Here is a 17811-nt window from a genome sequence, read left to right as displayed (position 1 = left end):
AACAACATTACAAACCTCGTTAAGATTATAAACAGATATTGTGTGCTATGGTACGAGACCACTTTTGCATCTTCTGTTCAAACAAACAATCCCTACCCGAACTTCCACGACATGCTCTCTGTCTCTGAGAGGATGGGAGAAGGACTCATTCCACCGTGGATTCAGGTTTTTATAAACCACTTTGCTTTTGTACAGCTGTTTTCCTTCAAGTTTGAACTTCACATAAGGATCACTGGTACCTACAATCAAACACAAAATGGAGCAAATCAGAGAGATCATGTTGTGCTACACAAGCAATAATTAATACATAAGCACAGAGTGTAAAACGCTGATTTCGTAGCAATCTACGGCGAGCACGTATTATTAAATGCTAACTATGTTTACTTTGTTTGGAACATATTGTCACTTTAAAAATGTACCCTGTATGAAAACACACACGTACACACCCTTCCCCCATGCTGGTTGTGTGAGAGACTGAAATATATGAGGAGGAGGTGCACCCCACACATGGCAAAAACAGAGGGATGTAGCTGTTTAATTGTGAAAGAGTAGAAACACTCGCCAGCATGAGGCAACCAGAAACCAAAATCTAGAAGCAACCAGTGTTAATCTCCCAAGCCTGTTAAGAAAGTCTGTCTGCGAGTGGGGTGGGGGTATGGGACTTCTTTGTTTCTGCAATTGCATGCAGATTGGCCAAAAAATGAAAGCCAGTCCCATGCCTTCATTTGTATAGGGGAATAAAGGGGTGCTTGAGAGAGCCTGCAGGGAGGCTTGAATCACATGACAAAGGCCCTGTGGGGATGGGCTGTCAGGCCTGTCAGCTCCCCACTCCAAATGAACATCTCGCAAAGGCAGGCAGGACCCACAGCAGCTCCACCCTGCCAGCCTGTGACAGGGAAACCTCCAGGCAACTTGACAGGAGGAGAATGTGGCAGCTAGCAAGGAGAAAAGCTCTGGCATGACTGAGAACGGTGACGATGGAAATTAATGGGAAAAAAGGGGAGAACAAAAACTAAGGAGTGGGGGCTGGTGGCGTGGGTCCTTTCAGAATATGTAATGACAATGTATGCCATTGGTGAGCCTTTGGCACGGTGTTTATTGTTGGGCAAACAGTGGAGAGACAGGGGGCGTGTGGGGATTGCATCATCATGGTGCCATCTTGTCAGGGAAAGTAAGGTCTCAACTAGCAGGGAGTAGGGCACTGGGCGCGGAGGGTCCTCTGCCACCGGGCAGGAAAAAAAATTGTTAAGCATCTTTCCAAGAAGGACGTCCTTTCACCATTTTGATGTAAGGTGACTTCCCAAAGCTATAGGGGCTACAGCAAAGTGTAAATTTGGTTAGTGCTGCAGCATAGCCTGAGGTTCACATTCTTTGATTGGATGAGAATAATATTACTTTAAAATATTGTCATATCACAGTTTTTCTATTATGAAATGCATCTATCACTCTAAAATGGCCACTTTTAACTATTATTTTTACTTTAAGTAAAACTAATTATGCAAGTCAAAAAAAATGCCAGTTGCAGTAATAGACACACTTAATGAGACCACACATGAATTTTCTCACATGTTGTAGTTCCACTTATGGCCACCTGATGTCACTGCTTTTCCAACAAGAGCTCTACTGAGCCTGGCCCTCAGGGACAGGTCAAAATGAGTGGCAATTAGTACTTCACACTTGTGTCTCTTCTTCTTTCGCTTTCTCACGGATCAATATTATCGACAATGGGAAGTCAATAATCCAAAAAAAAAAAAAACTACAATAACACCCAATTATGAAAATCAGCTCACTGCAATGTGTAAAAATCTAAATGATCTTTCAAATACATGATTTTATGTCTGGACAAGAAAATGAATAATTACAACCAAAATCACAGATCAAGATTAATTTCTATAGGATGATTCCATTCATAAATTTGGTTTTACAACCTCAATCCTCCTATAGAAAATCAATACAGACTCATTTTCAACATGAAGCCTGCGGACATTAACAAAATAATTCAAGAGGAAAACGTTTGGTAATTTGTGGGGTAAGTGATAACAATGCCTCCTCTTTAAAATCTATGAGCCGCAGGCTTTGTTTAGAGACAGCCAGGAGGGAAGAATTATTAACGTCTGACTGTCAATCAAATTTAGCAAACAATCCACCACCATCACTCCAGGAATACCATTTTAAAATCGGTTCCAACTAGGCTGCAGTACCAGTGGATTCATGTACAGGTCATGTAATAGTACTGATTGCTCTATCCCAGTCTGTCTTTTGTCATACTGGTCTGACTGCATACTTCTCTCGCATTTTTTTCCCTTCTTTGTACATACACCACTCGACAAGAGACGCCACTCTCACAAGTCAACAGAAGCATTAACTGAACATAGCCCATCTTGCCTTTACACACAACAACACATTTCCCCGTACCAGCGTTCCACTATCTGATTGGCTCATAAACACAGCAAGATAAACAAGATGTCTTACCACTACAGTATATGTATGTGCAGTGTTTCATCAGGAGCTCACCCGGAAAAGCCAGCACAAAAAAAGCCACATTCTTTTAGGGTGTACATGAAACCTGATATGGTATCTCTTGATCTGGTCTGATCCATCTGAGGGTGTTTCAAAAATTCCCACAGTCATGAGAACAGTTTGATGTTAGCTAATAAAGAGCTAGTAATTATCCTCTCAAGGTCTTAGCGAGACAGGGTGTGAAAGGCCAGGACTTATGGATCACCTGCAGTGTGTGGACCTACCGGAGCGCTTGTCTCTGATGACCAGGTTCCTTCCCTTTTTTAGGTTGATGTTCAGGAGGTATCTCTGGACCACGGCAGGAAGTTGGGCCTCAGGCCCTGTAGTTATCATCTGCAGTAGAGAGAAATTCACATTTATAGGCTGTCTCATAACTGATGCTTGGCGTACTTGGGCACAGCAGTCCAGGGAGTACTCACAGAGATGTCCAAAGGATCTATCACACTTTCGTCAAAGAAATCAGCCTGTTCACTGCACATCTGCATAGAGAAGAGTGGCAATGACTTTTGAATGAAACATCAGAATGCAAACACAGTATAGTACAGTCAAGCTGAGATGGCTAGGTGTTTATCCATTTGAAGTTTTTCTAAGTATTCCTCATGACTATAGATACTGTTTTAGTAACACTTTATATTAGGGCACACACATTCACCATTACCTTATTGCTAGTTAGTAGCATATTGGCTCTTTATTGGCCATTATAAAGCACTAAATAATGATATTCTACAACTACTAGGCCATTAGAGTTTACTAGTAGAAACTGTGTGGGTTAATAAGTGTTAACTACTAGTGAATTAGTAATGAGCAAGACCTCAGTTAAGAATGGAGAACATATTCTGAGTTAGAAAGACTTAATTTAGAGTTACTAGGACAATATTAACACGTCTAGCTTCAGAACAGAATAGATTAACTATTTTTGTAATATTCTTTTAATTAGTATACAACGACTTCCTTACTTACTATCAAAAATCCATAATTAGGAACTTAATTGAGAGAAAAAGCAGTTGTAAAATACAGCTCATGCAAATCAGACATTAATAAATTAGTTTTAATGAGTAACAGAGCCACTATGCTGCTACTTACATGAAAATGCTACTGAGTTAATAATAAAAATGTGTACCTCAAAATTAAATGTTACCGATGTTTGTTAGTGACACAGCTAATGTGAATACAATATGCAAATACTGCTAGCAGACAGTAGAAGGTGTCAACAATAAAGCAGAGTCAGATGTTAATCAGTCATTTTTGTTTCCACGGTGTCATTGTGTGTCTGACTAGTAACACAGGTTTCCGACTGGTTTCCTTGTCCTAACAGACATCCAGACAGAAGACGATACAATAGTTTTAGTTTCAGATGTACCCAAGGGCTGTATAAAGTCAAGTCCCAGGTGGTCATTTTACATGTAACACCAACCATCTGAGGATGCTTTTGATATGTTGCACCAGTAGACTGAATAGTCACTGTCACAATGGGTATGTATATAGAATATACACTATGTCTATAAAACCACAAGCCTAATCTTTGGGCTTAGGAAAGGAATGTGGATTTCATGCTTTTCACCATATTAGAGGCTGTGGACAACTCTTAACCTAACAGCTGAAGTGTGTGAAAAACCAAACCACAATATTTGAAAGTGAAATGAAAGCTACGATGACCCAACATATTATATGTTATTTTAGTTATTGTGGTGTTGCTTTATATTTTATCAGTAACAGCTCATTCGTTTTTATGTGTAATTCCTTTATTTTATCACACAACATCTTTTGGACTACTTTACTGTGGCACTAGAGCTTGCATACTTTGATTTTACTTCTTCGAGATCATCTAAGTTTTTATAACATAAAAGATGCTCTATAAGTTACTATATAAGCACAGGACTGGCATAGTTTGTTTCCATCAGTTTGATTTTTCAACATGAAAAGAAGTCACTACTTTGACATCTGCCAATTTTGAATATCATAGTCAACAGTACATGCAGACTACAAATAAGAACAGGATCTTCTGACTATTTTTGTAGTTAAAAACACCTGTAAAGAAACTGACCTCTGCTATGTCTTCCAGGGTATCGTCACACTGGGCCTCTTGTAGCAGAGCGTCATCCATGGTGAGTTGTTTCATCAGAAGGGGAGAGCTGTTTTCTCGTTCAATTTCCTCTGAGTCTGTCGTCCAGGGCATGTTGACCCGCTCCTCAGTGGGAGAGCCACAGGCAGAGTCCAGAGAGGTACCATCTGCACTCTCCAAAGGAGTTCCCAGAGTATCTAATCTCAGAGCAGGAGGTTTTTTGGTTGATGGCGGAGTCCCTTTTTCGGATGCTGACTTTCTCTGCTCAAATGATGTAGGCCTCTTTTCTGTGTAAGGGTTCATTTGCTCTCCAAGTGAGCTTGCTCTGAACAATGCTGCAGAAACAGCACTTGAACGAAATCTGTCTGCTGGGCTGTCTTCACCATAGAGACTCTCTCTGTCTACAAGGTCTGGCCTTGGTAACAGACCAAGTGCGCTGGTAGAAATAGACCTTGGTGCAGGAACAGGGGCAAAAGTAAATTTCGGTACATTAGCCTTGGCTTTTTTATCCACTTGTGCATACAAGCCTTCTTGAGTCAGGTTCACCTTGTCCTCCAAGCCTGAATTTATCACATTTCCAGTTCTCTCATAAAACATCTCTGCTGGTGCACTCACTCTATTCAAAACAGCAGGTTTGTAAGCTGTCGGCACTCTGAGTCCAGTTACTGAGACGGAATCGGTCAGTTTGTCTGTGCAAAGTGGTCCATCGATGACGGAGTTACTTGCCACAGAATCAGTATCGCTGTGACCAGGGGAGCTGCCAAAGAAGATGGCGTCAGAGGCAGCAGACACCAAGGCATGACCTGAAGAGTGTGCTTCATCGGGCACAAACCTGAGGTCTGGTACGGAGATACTGCGCCGATGGGCCAGCCCCCTCCCCTGCTTTCTAAGGGGCTTGTTACGTGCCTTTTTGAGGTTGGGTAACTTAGTTTTGAGACGGAGGTTCTCCAAGAAGTTCTTTTTCTTGACTTCCATCCTGAGTGATACCTTTCAGATAAAAAAAAACAAAACATGATTATCAAGATGCTTTGTGTTACATGTGTGAAGGCTTAACACAACAAACATGTAAAATGCACTACAGGTAGCCACTGATTAAGTTTATAAACACATTTTCAAAAAAAGGTATTGTCCAAACTCACACATAGTTTTGAGCAAAAAACATAAAACCTCTGAACATATTTCCCTTCGGTGTTTGGTGATTCATGTCGGACACTTTGGCCCAAAAAATATTTGATAAACGCACAGTTTAAACTATTTAGGCTAAATTACTTTATGTAGTGTCTTTACAGGAAATGACATCGTCGATTTAAGATGTAGAAAAACTGTGGCGGAATAAGCACTTTTAAGAAGTGCTTTTGAAGGTAGGGTGCTGCAATTCCCAAGGGTTCTTGCGGGGCTTTCAGGGGCCCAGCAAAAAGTGGAAAAATGTATCTTAACTATAATTTCATTCATTAGTTACACAACAACACCATGTATGAAAATTTTGGTCATGTGTTTTATACACTTTCTGTAATAAAACATCCAAAAGCAAAAATTCTTATCAGATGGGGGACTTTGGGACAAAATCTTATCAAAAGTGGGTCTAAGGTCTACTTTGTGTCCGTTCAGGGGTCCTCAACCTGAAGAAGTTTGAAAACCACTGCTTGAAAGAATTTGTCACCATTGTGGCTGCAATGACTATCTCTCTCTGTCTACAAGGTCTGGCCTTGGTGAAAGAGCGACTGCGCTGGTAAACACAGACCTTGGTTAATCTTTGAGTAATCGATCAATCATTTAGTCTTTAAAATGCCAGATATGCTCTTCACAACCTTCAAGAATCCAAAGTAACATATGCCCAACCAACAGTCCAAACCTAACCCTCTGTCTTGACTTCTGTTTTAAAACATAAACAATGCTAAACTACATGCGGATCAGCTAAACCAAAGATAAGAAATATCTCAACATCAGTGGTATGGCCTAATGTCTCACAAACATTTCAGAATAAAATGATTTTACATGGCCTTATTTCAAGGATTATTCAAGTACTATAATATATACAAAGAAAACATCATACTATACCTGCCTGGTCGAAGTTTACCGAACAGCTTGACAAAGCCACGCACTGAATCAGTCTCTACCGAGAGCAGCAGTAAATGTCCAGAGAGGAAGCTCAACCATCCTAACTATGATGAAAAAAAAGTGTACCAAGCAACACTAACAAGTAGTTAGTGTACTCCCCTGCTTCTTGAAGACAACTTTGAAGAGAAGTGATTGGTGGAGATGGCAAACTGGGTGAAACTTGCCGTACCAGTCTGACAAGATAGGTTTCAACGACTTTGAGAATGCCACAGTCATGTGTTGGGACCTACCCAAGTTTTTGTCCCAGTGACTCCACATACAGTATAACTTTAGGTGTGTGTAAAGAAAAAAATCTTTGAGTATCGAGCATATAAAGACACCGTGGAGGGAGATTAAACGCACACTGAATCACTGAAACGATGATGAATCAGCGGCTCACAGTACAGCAGGTTGGACAGGCTGTTTATTGCCTGCCTGCCAGTCTGCTTATTGTTTATTTGAATATTTGACTGTCTATTTACATTTGTGAGGCTATTTGTCTCTTTTAAGACTCGCATGCATTACATTTCCTCTAGTATGCGTTCACTTATAGGTCCAAGTGTTTGAAGAATATACTTAATGCCATAATCTAGCCTAATTCTACAGTACAACTGTCCTTCTTATCTGTCCAAAACAGTCCCAAAATACTGCTGATGGATTCCACAACATGACTGAGGCATATGAAATGTTGGCTATCTCTTCATCTTGTCTCATCCCTGATCTTCAGTGCGGATCTGGCACTCGGTGGCTGCCTTGTCATACCAAACTCCATTTCTTTCACACAGCCCCATATTTGTTTACAGTGGAACATGGTTTAGCCTAAGCTCGTCAAAAGTGAGCATTTGTGTTTGCAAAGTATAAACTATAGCTTTCTGTCCACACATACAAGCCAATGCGACAGACCCACTGGTGTTCACTCTCTCTCCTTGTCTGTGCCGAACAGTAGAGACTATATGACAACAGATGTGTTTGAGTCTGGACTCAGTCTTGTTCAATATTTGCTGATGTCTTAAGGAGATCAGGCCCACATGAAAGAACCCTAACTTGGCTCCCAGTTGAAAGGCAGGGCTGGGGGATCCGAACAGGGCAAGCCCCTATGGCAGGTGGCCTGTCGCCCTTCTTCTCACACAACTCAAACAGCCCAAAACCCTGCTTGGTTACTCTACACATGCACACTGGACCTGTTCCAGCTTGCAGCACAGCTGGTCTGATGGACGGGAAGCCAAGAACATGCACTTGGGGACAAATATAGTGAGTGATGCACATGCAAGACTTCACACTAAAAAAACATGAAAGATGGAGGTTGTCAAATACACATCTGACCTGAAAGCCTTGTTCGTCTCACTGCAAGTCAATTTAAATTGGTTCATTCATGATTTCATATACAAGCTTAACAAAACCAAGTTAAACATTCAGAATTCAACTTAAGCAAACAACTGTAAGTAGGCTACTTTTGCCTCAAGTAAAAGTTGAAGTTAAAGTTTTAACTTTTTTGTATGTTACAAAGTAATGCGTCATGTCTTATGAGACACTGAATGTTTTGGGATGTCATGTAAAACCCCACTGTATAAAAAATATCAAACTATACTTATAATATAAGTCACTCCAGATACATGGAGTGAAAAGTAAAATTATTCTCCTTTCCAAAGGAGTCAGAGACTCGCTTAATGGTATTTCTTACCTTTTATAACAAGGTATATTTTACTATATTAATATTACTGAAATGTGTGTCTCTACTATAGATATTTCATGACATTTACTCACAACAGGTTCAGTCGTCGAGGGTCAGTTAGCTAGGAACTGTTGTTAGCATTTAGCTCGTGTTCAAAATGTCCAGTTGTTGTGACCTGATTCACCAACTTACCTTCACCTCAGCTTCCGACATGTATCAACAGGCCCCCAGAAACTGTGTAATGTATTGTGTTACAGTGCCTCCTGCTGGTGAGAGTGTGGAACTACATGAGAGCGCCCTCAATACTGTTGTGAAAGGAAAGATCTCTAAATCACCCGTGAAACACACATTTATATATCATGTGCTGTCCAAAATTAAGCTAAAACAACTCAAATAGATAAATAAATTAATACCACACACATTTGTGCTACTGTCACCAGTGGTGGAAAGTAACTCAGTACATTCACTCAAACACTGCAGATAAGCAGGCAACAATCTTGAGGTAATTCACTTATGCATTTCCATTTCACTGTGGTACTTTATATCTTTAGTACACTATATTTTTTACAGGGGGAATATTGTTCATTTGTCTGACTTCTAATTACTGATTTTTCATCCAAAACATTTGATCAGTTCATAAAATATCCCACATTGTTATAGATGCCAGGGCCCAACTATAAAGCAGTTCAAATTTGCTCATTAATCAACATTAAAAAGTTGCTTACATGTTAATATAATAGCATAAAAATCCAACAATATGACCTATGAATATTACACCCATAATATAAAACTCTTATGTTTTATTTTAGTAATAATTATTTACTGTTACTTAAGTTAGACTTTACATGCAGGACTTTTGCTTGTAATTAAATGTATTATTATTACTTTTTATTAAGTAAGGGATCTGAGAACTTCTCCAACCACTGGCTGCCGCACAGCATGAAGAAATTAATCCAACACAAAGGAAATCCAAACTGTAAATTGAGCAGCACTCATTATTAAATAACACTTTGAAATCTGGTGATTTGATTGAAGACTACAGTGTTGTAAAACTGGGTCAAAATAAGTCACACTTGAATACTACTTGATTAAAAATATAAAAGCATCTAATATAAAATGTATTAGTTAATTTATTTATTTAAAGTATCAAAGGTACAAATAGAAGTAAATTATTCCTATATTTACATGTATGTATATATTGTTTACAGAGTGGTCGATCAATTATCATGTCAGATATTTAGCATTTTTTTAAATTATAAAGATGAGTGGGTCTGTTTTTCTTATGGCCAATAAAATCAATTTAAAAATGCCCTATGTTGGCTTTGATACAGCGTGCAATCTGCAAAGTAACTAGTAACTAAAGTTATCAAATAAATGTAGAGGAGTAGAAATACAATAATTGCCTCCAAAATGTAGTTGTGTGGAAGTATAAAGATGCAGAAAATGGAAATACTCAAGTAAAGTACCTGAAAATTGTACTTGAGCAAATGTACTTACTGGTTGAGTAGACCAGACAATCTTCTTCCATAAAGTCAGTGAAATACAATGTGTGATAGACAACGACAGCGGCTTCGGTGTACAAGCTGAGGCATGCAGTCAATAAAATACATTTTCTAGTCAGAGTTCAAAGATGAATGGACATCGAGTTGAGATTGAGCATACACTGAGGTGTTTAATAAAGTTGACAGTTTCTACTGTTTGGGACTTCACAGGAGAACAAATTCTATGTAAGAGTTGTTTACTTCATTTTATACAGAATAAGAGAGATAACCTAAATTACACATTAAAAGCCAATATTTGTACTTTTGTGAAGAATACAAATTTTGTACAACAATATCTAGCATAGTATCTTAATTGTTTAATAAAAAGTTCACTTGAATATTTATCGTATGATGAAAATAAAATAACACATTCAAGGGAAATAAAATGTAGATTAACTTAAAATCTCTTTCGATTTTTGAAAACAAATAATTTCATTATTGGCAACAAAGTCCAGCTTGTGCCGCCAAACGGTCTGAGCGCTCAAACCGAAAACAGCTTCTTTAGTTAAGTGAACTATCAACTACAAACACTTACCAAACACATAGTTCTGTTTATAAAAGCCATGAAGCAAAGCAGTGTACTCTTACACAGCGAAGTGAAGAAAGTCCTCTACAAAGGTTCCTTGATTACTCTTTCCTTTCACATTCATCAGTTGTGCACAATTTGGAACAAAGACCAAACCGAGTGTAAAAGTGTATCACAGTGCATTCACCGCGCATTTTTGCTGTGTGAGTCTTCTCTGAGAAGAGGCAGGTCTGGTCAGCTTTGAGTGATATCTGTGTTGTTTTTTTTAACCGAGAGAAAATAGAAGAAAAGTGGTTTTTAAAATTTTCTTTGGGATAAGGCATTTCCTAACTGTGCATATACTGTAGATAGAGAAACTACAAAATTCCCTGATATGTTATCAAGTGCTAAAGTGTGTGCTCAACTACGAGGTGGTGCTGCCAAGACAGACAGGCAGACTATTTTTGTTGTAGTCATTTATTATTGCTATTTTCACCAGCTGCGTTCGACTGGATTACATTATGGATTACTATACATTATGTAAAGTATGTCTACCAATGTATATGAACATGAAGAGACTGCCCCGGGGGTATCCAAATTAATCATTTCATAAAATATATTATATGTGACTTGTAGTCCAGCAACCTCCAGCTGTGGCACTTCAGGATAAGAGGCTAACAGTCGACTCTCAGATGCTCTTCTCCCTCATGCTTCGCGGACTAAATGTGACCTGTAGTGACATCATTAGGGGCTGAAGCTGCATAGATTATTATATACTGAGAAATACCATGGAGCTGACGATGGGGCGGCAAGAAAACAGAAACCCTCAGAAACACACGCAGCTACGGTATGTCACGGCGAATGCAGTGTGATACCTTTCTCTCGTACAGCAAACTTCTCATACAAATGTGTGCAATCCAGCAGTGAGATTGAAGTCAATGACATTTTCGTTGTTGGTGTTTTTTTATGAATTAGCTGCTGTAATTATTTTGCTTCTGTGATGATGGAGAAGAAAACAAGTCACAGCCCCCTTTTTCTTTTCGCCTTCTGCCTCCGCACGGTGTGATAGCACAGGCGTCGGCACCTTCCGCGTACGTGACTTCATCGCCTTCAGGTTTTTCACTTTTCTGGTTCCTAAGGTTCCTACACCTAGAGCACTCTTACTAGTAATAGGGCGTTGATATAAGATACAATTTCTGGGTCCAATTAAGGAAACACATGAGTATTTTTGTACATGACATTTCAAGTAGACTGCGATATTTACAACCACATACGGGCACAGGCATGATCAGTTTTGCATGAAGGACAGCAGCCGCTTTGACCACATTTTTGTCTTCTCCTTGAATTCTACGAACCAATAACAGGATAGTGGAAAGGGCTTGAGAGATGGCATGTCTTTCAGTCGAGCTACATGCAGTAACAATAGATTATTTTTTCAGTGTGGGGCTGGGACCTTGGGTTTGAATGTTGGCAGTGTATTCAGCAGCTGCTGGTATACAACTAACACAAGCTAACAATAGGAGGGCAGAAACCCCATTTCCCATAGCCTTGTGATCATCCTTCACAAATGTGATATTAGTGGAACTTCAACCTCACAGCATTGTTGTTACAATGTCTTCAGGACAAACAGTCACCACTAATAAAGAGAGAAAAAAAACAAATTGACCACCTGGAACTAAAACACACGGGAGGTTATGTTCAATTTAGAAGAGATTACAGTAAAAGGAACAAAATAGCAAATATCGACCAGTGAATGATCTACTTTTTAAGGGTCTACTCTTGTAAACTTGGCTGTAATCCACAAAAATATACTTTTCTTGAAAACGGTGGTCGTACAGTACATTCAGCATGTACTCACACCCCGGCGATATATATTAAAGTCGTTATTTACACAACAGAAAAGAAAAATGTTTGGCTCAAATTTTCAATTATACAAACAGAACGGCAAATGTTCATGGCTTTAGATATCGATTCAAGATCTGCTTTTACATGACCAATACAGCACAATAAAAAATAAAACTATGACTGAAAGAGATGGTGCCTTTGAGTGAATTGTTAGGAAACCGTAGCAACTGTACAAAACAACACAAAAGAACAGCTTTGGCTTATATTACTGATGAACTGTTGCACAAATGTGAACACGTTGATTTTCTCACCAGTTCAACTGGACAGGTTCGCATTATCTTAATTGCACATTTATATATCCTACTCTTTTAAATTATAAAATGAATAGTATGTCATTATTGCGATAAATTCTGTTGCTATTTTGTGTTTAGCTCCAACAGTATTGTTTCATGTATTCACTAAAGTAGTCTCAGCTGCTGCAGTTATTTACTGTGTGATCAAAATTCTTATCAATTGACTCCGTGTATCTCCCGATGGACTGGATCGATTAAATTAGAAGAGGCCACTCGAGATAAAGGTCTTGTATGGTTACAGCATGATTTTAAAAGATCGTTCTTGCAGTGAACATCGTATGTACGGGTCCTCAGCCTGAAAAGCGACACAACTCTCTCTGATTGTTTGCAACTTGCGAGCACAACAGCAATACAGCAACTACATGTAAGTGTCTGACTAGACCAGTGACTACAATAATCTACCGCCTATTCTTTAACAATTTCTCTCTTCTGCAAACGTCATCTGAATTGCACCGAGTACCTGATACCATCTGCTTGTGCACATAATTCAGTACAGCTAACTGAGATTTTTGAAATCTTACTGTATCAGTTTGAGAATTTTACTTTAGATATGTCCTGACACGTCTTAAAAACATTTTCCACTCAGTCTTACAAATTGAAATGGAGTTGAATAATAGTATCATAATGATAGCTCTAAGGACCCTTGCTCTTTCTGTTATCTCCATGTCTAACCCCTCCCCCTCTCTCTGACTGGCTGGTGACTGGAGGCCTGACGCGGGCTCTTTATGTCACCCATGTGTCCATGCGCAAGCGCTTGACCGAAGGGCTCTCCCTCTCCTCGGAGCCGGCGGGGGGTCTGCCCAGCCCCAGCGGGGAGTGGAAGTCTGGCCGGTGGTCCTCGCGATCACTGCCGTCATACGAGCTACAGGAGGAGCTGAGGCTGTCGGCAGGTGAACGTCCCAGAACTTCCTGTCGGCTGGACCCTTGCTGCAGCTGCTGAGGGGGGAAGCCGGAGGGGGTGACACGCTCCCGCGGCGGCGAATTGGGCTCCGACTTGATGTTTATGCTCTGGCTGGTGTTGATTGAGAGGTTGGAGCCCTGAGGTAGGTGACCTCCACCACTGCGGGGAAGATAAGCGTGACATTTTTGTGTTCAGTCTTAAAAATGAGACGACAAATGTGAGGTGCAACAATGTGAAAAAAGAGAAGAAGAAAGAAAACGGGAATATGTAGATGTGTGATTCAGCATGATATCGCAGAGCACAGTGGGTGTTGCTTTTATGCGAGGGCGTCTGGAGAGTGTGCCTTTGTTTGGAAGTGTGTTACTCACACCAAAGAATTAAGAGCTGCCTGGCCTAGTTGATGCTGTTGCCATGCCGACATGGAGCCCAGTGCGAGCCCAGGAGAGCTGAAGCCCTGTAGGGAAGAGATCTCTGCACTGCTCAGGGAGAACTCTGTGAAAACAAAAGCAGCCACACACAGTGAGAACTCACTCACATTTCAGCTACAACACCGTGTGCCACTGAGAAAAGAGCAGGAACCAACAGCGTGTAGTACAAACAGTCACGGCTGAGGCGCTTGTTTTCAGTCCGAGGGGAGAGCGAGGCCAGACTCACCAGCAGGGTTGTAGGAGGTGGGCATGCCTGAGTAGACCAGGCCCTGTGGGGGTAAGCTGGGGGTGGTGACAGACACTACTGGAGTGGCCAGCGGCTGGGTGGACTGGGAGCTGCTTATCCTCTGAGTGTTCTGCAAAATACACAAAACAACATAGAAAATGCATAAGCCCCAAATAAAGCACTAATCCGCCTACACGTGTGTATTTCTCATTATTTAACATATTTAATTTTAGATGCTTCAATTTATTTATTATTTCTAAGTTGCCATTTACTACACATGCTTTGATTATCAGGAAATTAGATTTAATAATAAAAGCTGCCACCAGGTGGTAGTGTCGCTTCATTGCAGTCAATATTCTGCTCTCTCTTGTTCACTACTGTCTGTATCTTTTGACAAATAAATAAAATAAGAAAACACAGAAAACAGCATTCAATTAGTGATGAATTTTCTGATATTAGTCCAGATATAGTTCACTAAATATATATATGTGTGTGTGTGTACAACAAACTGCAGACTTTATCCCACATCAGAAATGGTTACTATGCGCTAAAAATAGTTAGGTACATTTCAGTAATCACAATAAATAATTTATTTCCACCACCATTTTTAAGTGGACAACTGACAGTTGTAGTCAGTGCAGAAATCACAAGAACTGACATGCAGCTTCAGGCACAGCAAATTATTAATCAGATGTACTCCAATCTGTTTCGTGAGTTTTACTTTGTTAGACATGAAAAAGAACACAGGCACAGTGACGGTGCAGGTGAGGAACGGCGAGGCCCCTTCAACAGCATCTACTGCCTACACATCCAGTGTGCAACAAACCAAAGTGAGCGCAGTGATTAGTTTTATAATCAAATAAACAACCTTTAATGGAGAGGGTGCAAAAGGATAATACAAGTGACACATTTCTAATTCCCAGAGTGACGTACAGGAAAGCTCCAGTGGTTTTTAGTGCGGTGACTGCCATGCAGTCCACACAAACACACCTACACAGCATGGTGTGGTCATGCAGCAAACTACGCTGTGAGCTCCAAACGCACACACTCCCGGCTACGCTAATCAAATGCAGACACGGTTTAGAACAATACGAAAACAAATCATCAGAATATAATGTAACAAACAGCTGCCAGCGGTTACGTTTGAAGCAGCATTGCATCATGATCTAGTTGATGGCTTCCCTGTATTGTTCCAACACTCTGCAGCCAGATGACTTCACCAAACCCAAGTATCTCACAGAATGATGTCATTTGAGATGATGTAATCTTCTCTTCCTTTTGAAAAAATATCAATTATTTATGTTTTTGCCCAATAAACACTTTTGTCATTCTTAAACCAATAATGGTTAAACAAATAACATTAATTTGAGCTTATCTTCCACCGTTCGTCTCTGTCATTCCTGGTGGTGTATGACTAACATTGACGTGTTGGAAATGGAGGAGCCAATTTAACAGGCTGAGGCAATTTTCACAGGCCAAACCCAAAAACATGCAGTGACAAAACAATTTTTTTTTTTTTTTTCATTTATTGTTGCTGGCAGTTCTGAGAGCCAATCTCCGGTTTCAGCGCTGTCTTTACTCTAGCATGTGTGATTACCGGAAGCACATTTCAGCCATTTGCCCAGGCATTTTGTCAGAACTCACCAAATCCATTTCCTCCTCCTCCGACTGCCCTCAACAGAAGAGAAGAAGAGAGGCAGAGTTACAGAGTTAAGAAGCAGAGTGACTGTAAATCGCTCTGGAAAAATGGTGCCAGCTATCTCGATTTTACGGCAAAAGGAACAATAAGGACGACAGAAGTGTGGAAGACTTCTGCGGCGTTGTAAAAATCACACTCATTTTATATCTACAGCCTGTTGTTCTACTCATGAACTACATGGTCCAAAGCACAGGCATCTGGGTAATATGTCTTTACTTTCAATTCAAGTATGTGCAGTGATAGAATTTAAAGTGCATTTACTCAAGTACTATTCTTAAGTACAATTTTGAGGCACTTGTAAAGTATTTTACTTGAGTTGTTTTTATTTTATTTTTTGTTACTTTTACTCCACGACATTTATTTGATAACTTTAGTGACTAGTTACTTGCCGTAACAGAGCCAAAGTAGAGCATTTTTTATGAATTCAATTTATTTTGATTTGGAAAAATAATGATTCTGATAATCAGAAAAATGTCAACCCACAGTATACAGTATAAACAGTACATACATGTAAATACATGTGTATTTTCATTTTAACTTGTACTTTTGATACTTAAGTACATTTAAAGGTGCACTATGTAGTTTTGAAAAGTCAATTAGAACTCACAAAAGTGATATAATAACATAATAGCACAAACTCAGGAATATTGAATTCATAAACAAGCTCGCCCATTAAGATTTTTCTCTTCTGATTGAATCTCCCAAAAACTAGACATTGCACCTTTAATATCAGATACTTTAAGACTTTTTCTCATGTACTATTCATATGGGTGACTTTCACTTTTAATATTTTATATTTTACTTTCACTCAAGTATGACTTTTGGGTATGTGGCCATGTTCTAGCAACAGTGGAGTTTGTTGGGCTATAAAGTCGACATCTTGTAAATGCGTCAGATCCTGGACAAAAGTCAGTGAAGTGAAGAACAGAGAGTCCATTTAGGCTGCAGAAGCATTCTGGATGTTGACCAGCACTCATCTGATTTTGATTGGGATGCTGCAATCATCTCTTAATCATCAGAAATTAGATTTGACGTTTCTTCACTGACCTTATAGTATTATGTATTTCAAATCCTCCCTGTGCTGAAAGAGGAACCAGAAGCCCCGATCTTCCATCTTTTCTGTGCTGTGGGACATACTGTGACCGGGCCGGGCCTGTCTTAATACCCACACTCAATCAATAGCGGCAGGAAGACACGACAAGGGCGACAAGATATTATCTGGCTCGCACCCTGGGCCCCTGATTAAGTCTTCATCTACACTCTGTCACACTGAGATGTGATTAATTTAATACCATTATGGCCTAATGACAGGCTGTCTGCAGACCTGCCACAGCCAGCACCCTCCACAGCCTCCATCTAAAACGCTCCGTTGGCTCAGACAGAACAGAATCTTCCTCCAGCCGTTGCCTAACCTGTTTCAGACCTCTTACAACACAACCCGTCCTGCTCTGCTGATTCCACATGCCAACATGGTAACACACAGTTGTTTAACGCTGCGCTCCAGGCTAGTTGTGGCTCAGAAAAAGGAGGAGCACCCACAGTAACCCGAGGTTTATTTACCAAACACAATCATTTTCCTGGAGTGGCTCCTGTTGCTGACAACACCAGCAACACGCAAAGTTGGAAATTGGCTGGCCGGTGTCTCAATATCTCCCACTTATACTTTTTCCTGAATGTTGATTTATGACCAGGGGAGTGTAGTTTAGCCTCAGGTGTTCATTGTGGTCAGAGCGACTGCATCTTCATCATTATAATTAGAGAATGCCTCTAATTTAAATTGGAATAACTGAGTGAGAGTTATGACACCTGGGCTGCAGATTCTTGGCTCAGCCCACGTTTTGAACGCTGCTCAGATGTGAGTAAGTCCCACTTGGCAGATACTCTTTGGTGAGGTGGCGACCTCACTAGCATGACACGCTACATCGATGTGATAACATAAAAAAAATGTGACAAACACCACTT

The 17811-nt window shown here is 40.1% G+C and overlaps 2 protein-coding genes across 4 annotated transcripts in view; both read right to left on the bottom strand.

Moving 5' to 3' along the window:
- Nucleotides 1–8484, bottom strand: part of mctp2a (multiple C2 domains, transmembrane 2a) — a 35178-nt gene extending 26694 nt beyond the window's left edge. The window contains exons 1-5 of the mRNA XM_073472161.1: nt 8444–8484; nt 4565–5569; nt 2940–2999; nt 2745–2853; nt 97–239 (exon numbers count right to left, since the gene is read on the bottom strand). Coding sequence (XP_073328262.1) covers nt 97–239; nt 2745–2853; nt 2940–2999; nt 4565–5557 — 1305 coding nt within the window. The 5' untranslated portion in view covers nt 5558–5569; nt 8444–8484. The remainder of the gene's footprint in view (nt 1–96; nt 240–2744; nt 2854–2939; nt 3000–4564; nt 5570–8443) is intronic.
- Nucleotides 8485–9997: 1513 nt separating this feature from the next.
- mef2aa (myocyte enhancer factor 2aa) overlaps nt 9998–17811 on the bottom strand; it is a 73001-nt gene continuing 65187 nt past the window's right edge. For all 3 annotated transcript variants that reach the window (XM_073471539.1, XM_073471538.1, XM_073471537.1), the window contains 3 exons: nt 14151–14280; nt 13865–13988; nt 9998–13655 (listed from right to left, as the gene is read on the bottom strand). In XM_073471539.1, the coding sequence (XP_073327640.1) occupies nt 13319–13655; nt 13865–13988; nt 14151–14280 (591 nt within the window). In that variant the 3' untranslated portion in view covers nt 9998–13318. The remainder of the gene's footprint in view (nt 13656–13864; nt 13989–14150; nt 14281–17811) is intronic.

The sequence above is a fragment of the Pagrus major genome, chromosome 8 (assembly GCF_040436345.1).
Source record: "Pagrus major chromosome 8, Pma_NU_1.0".
NCBI classification, from domain to species: Eukaryota; Metazoa; Chordata; class Actinopteri; order Spariformes; family Sparidae; genus Pagrus; species Pagrus major.
The sequence above is the reverse complement of the archived record's forward strand: the minus strand, read 5'-3'. Positions and strand labels throughout refer to the sequence as shown.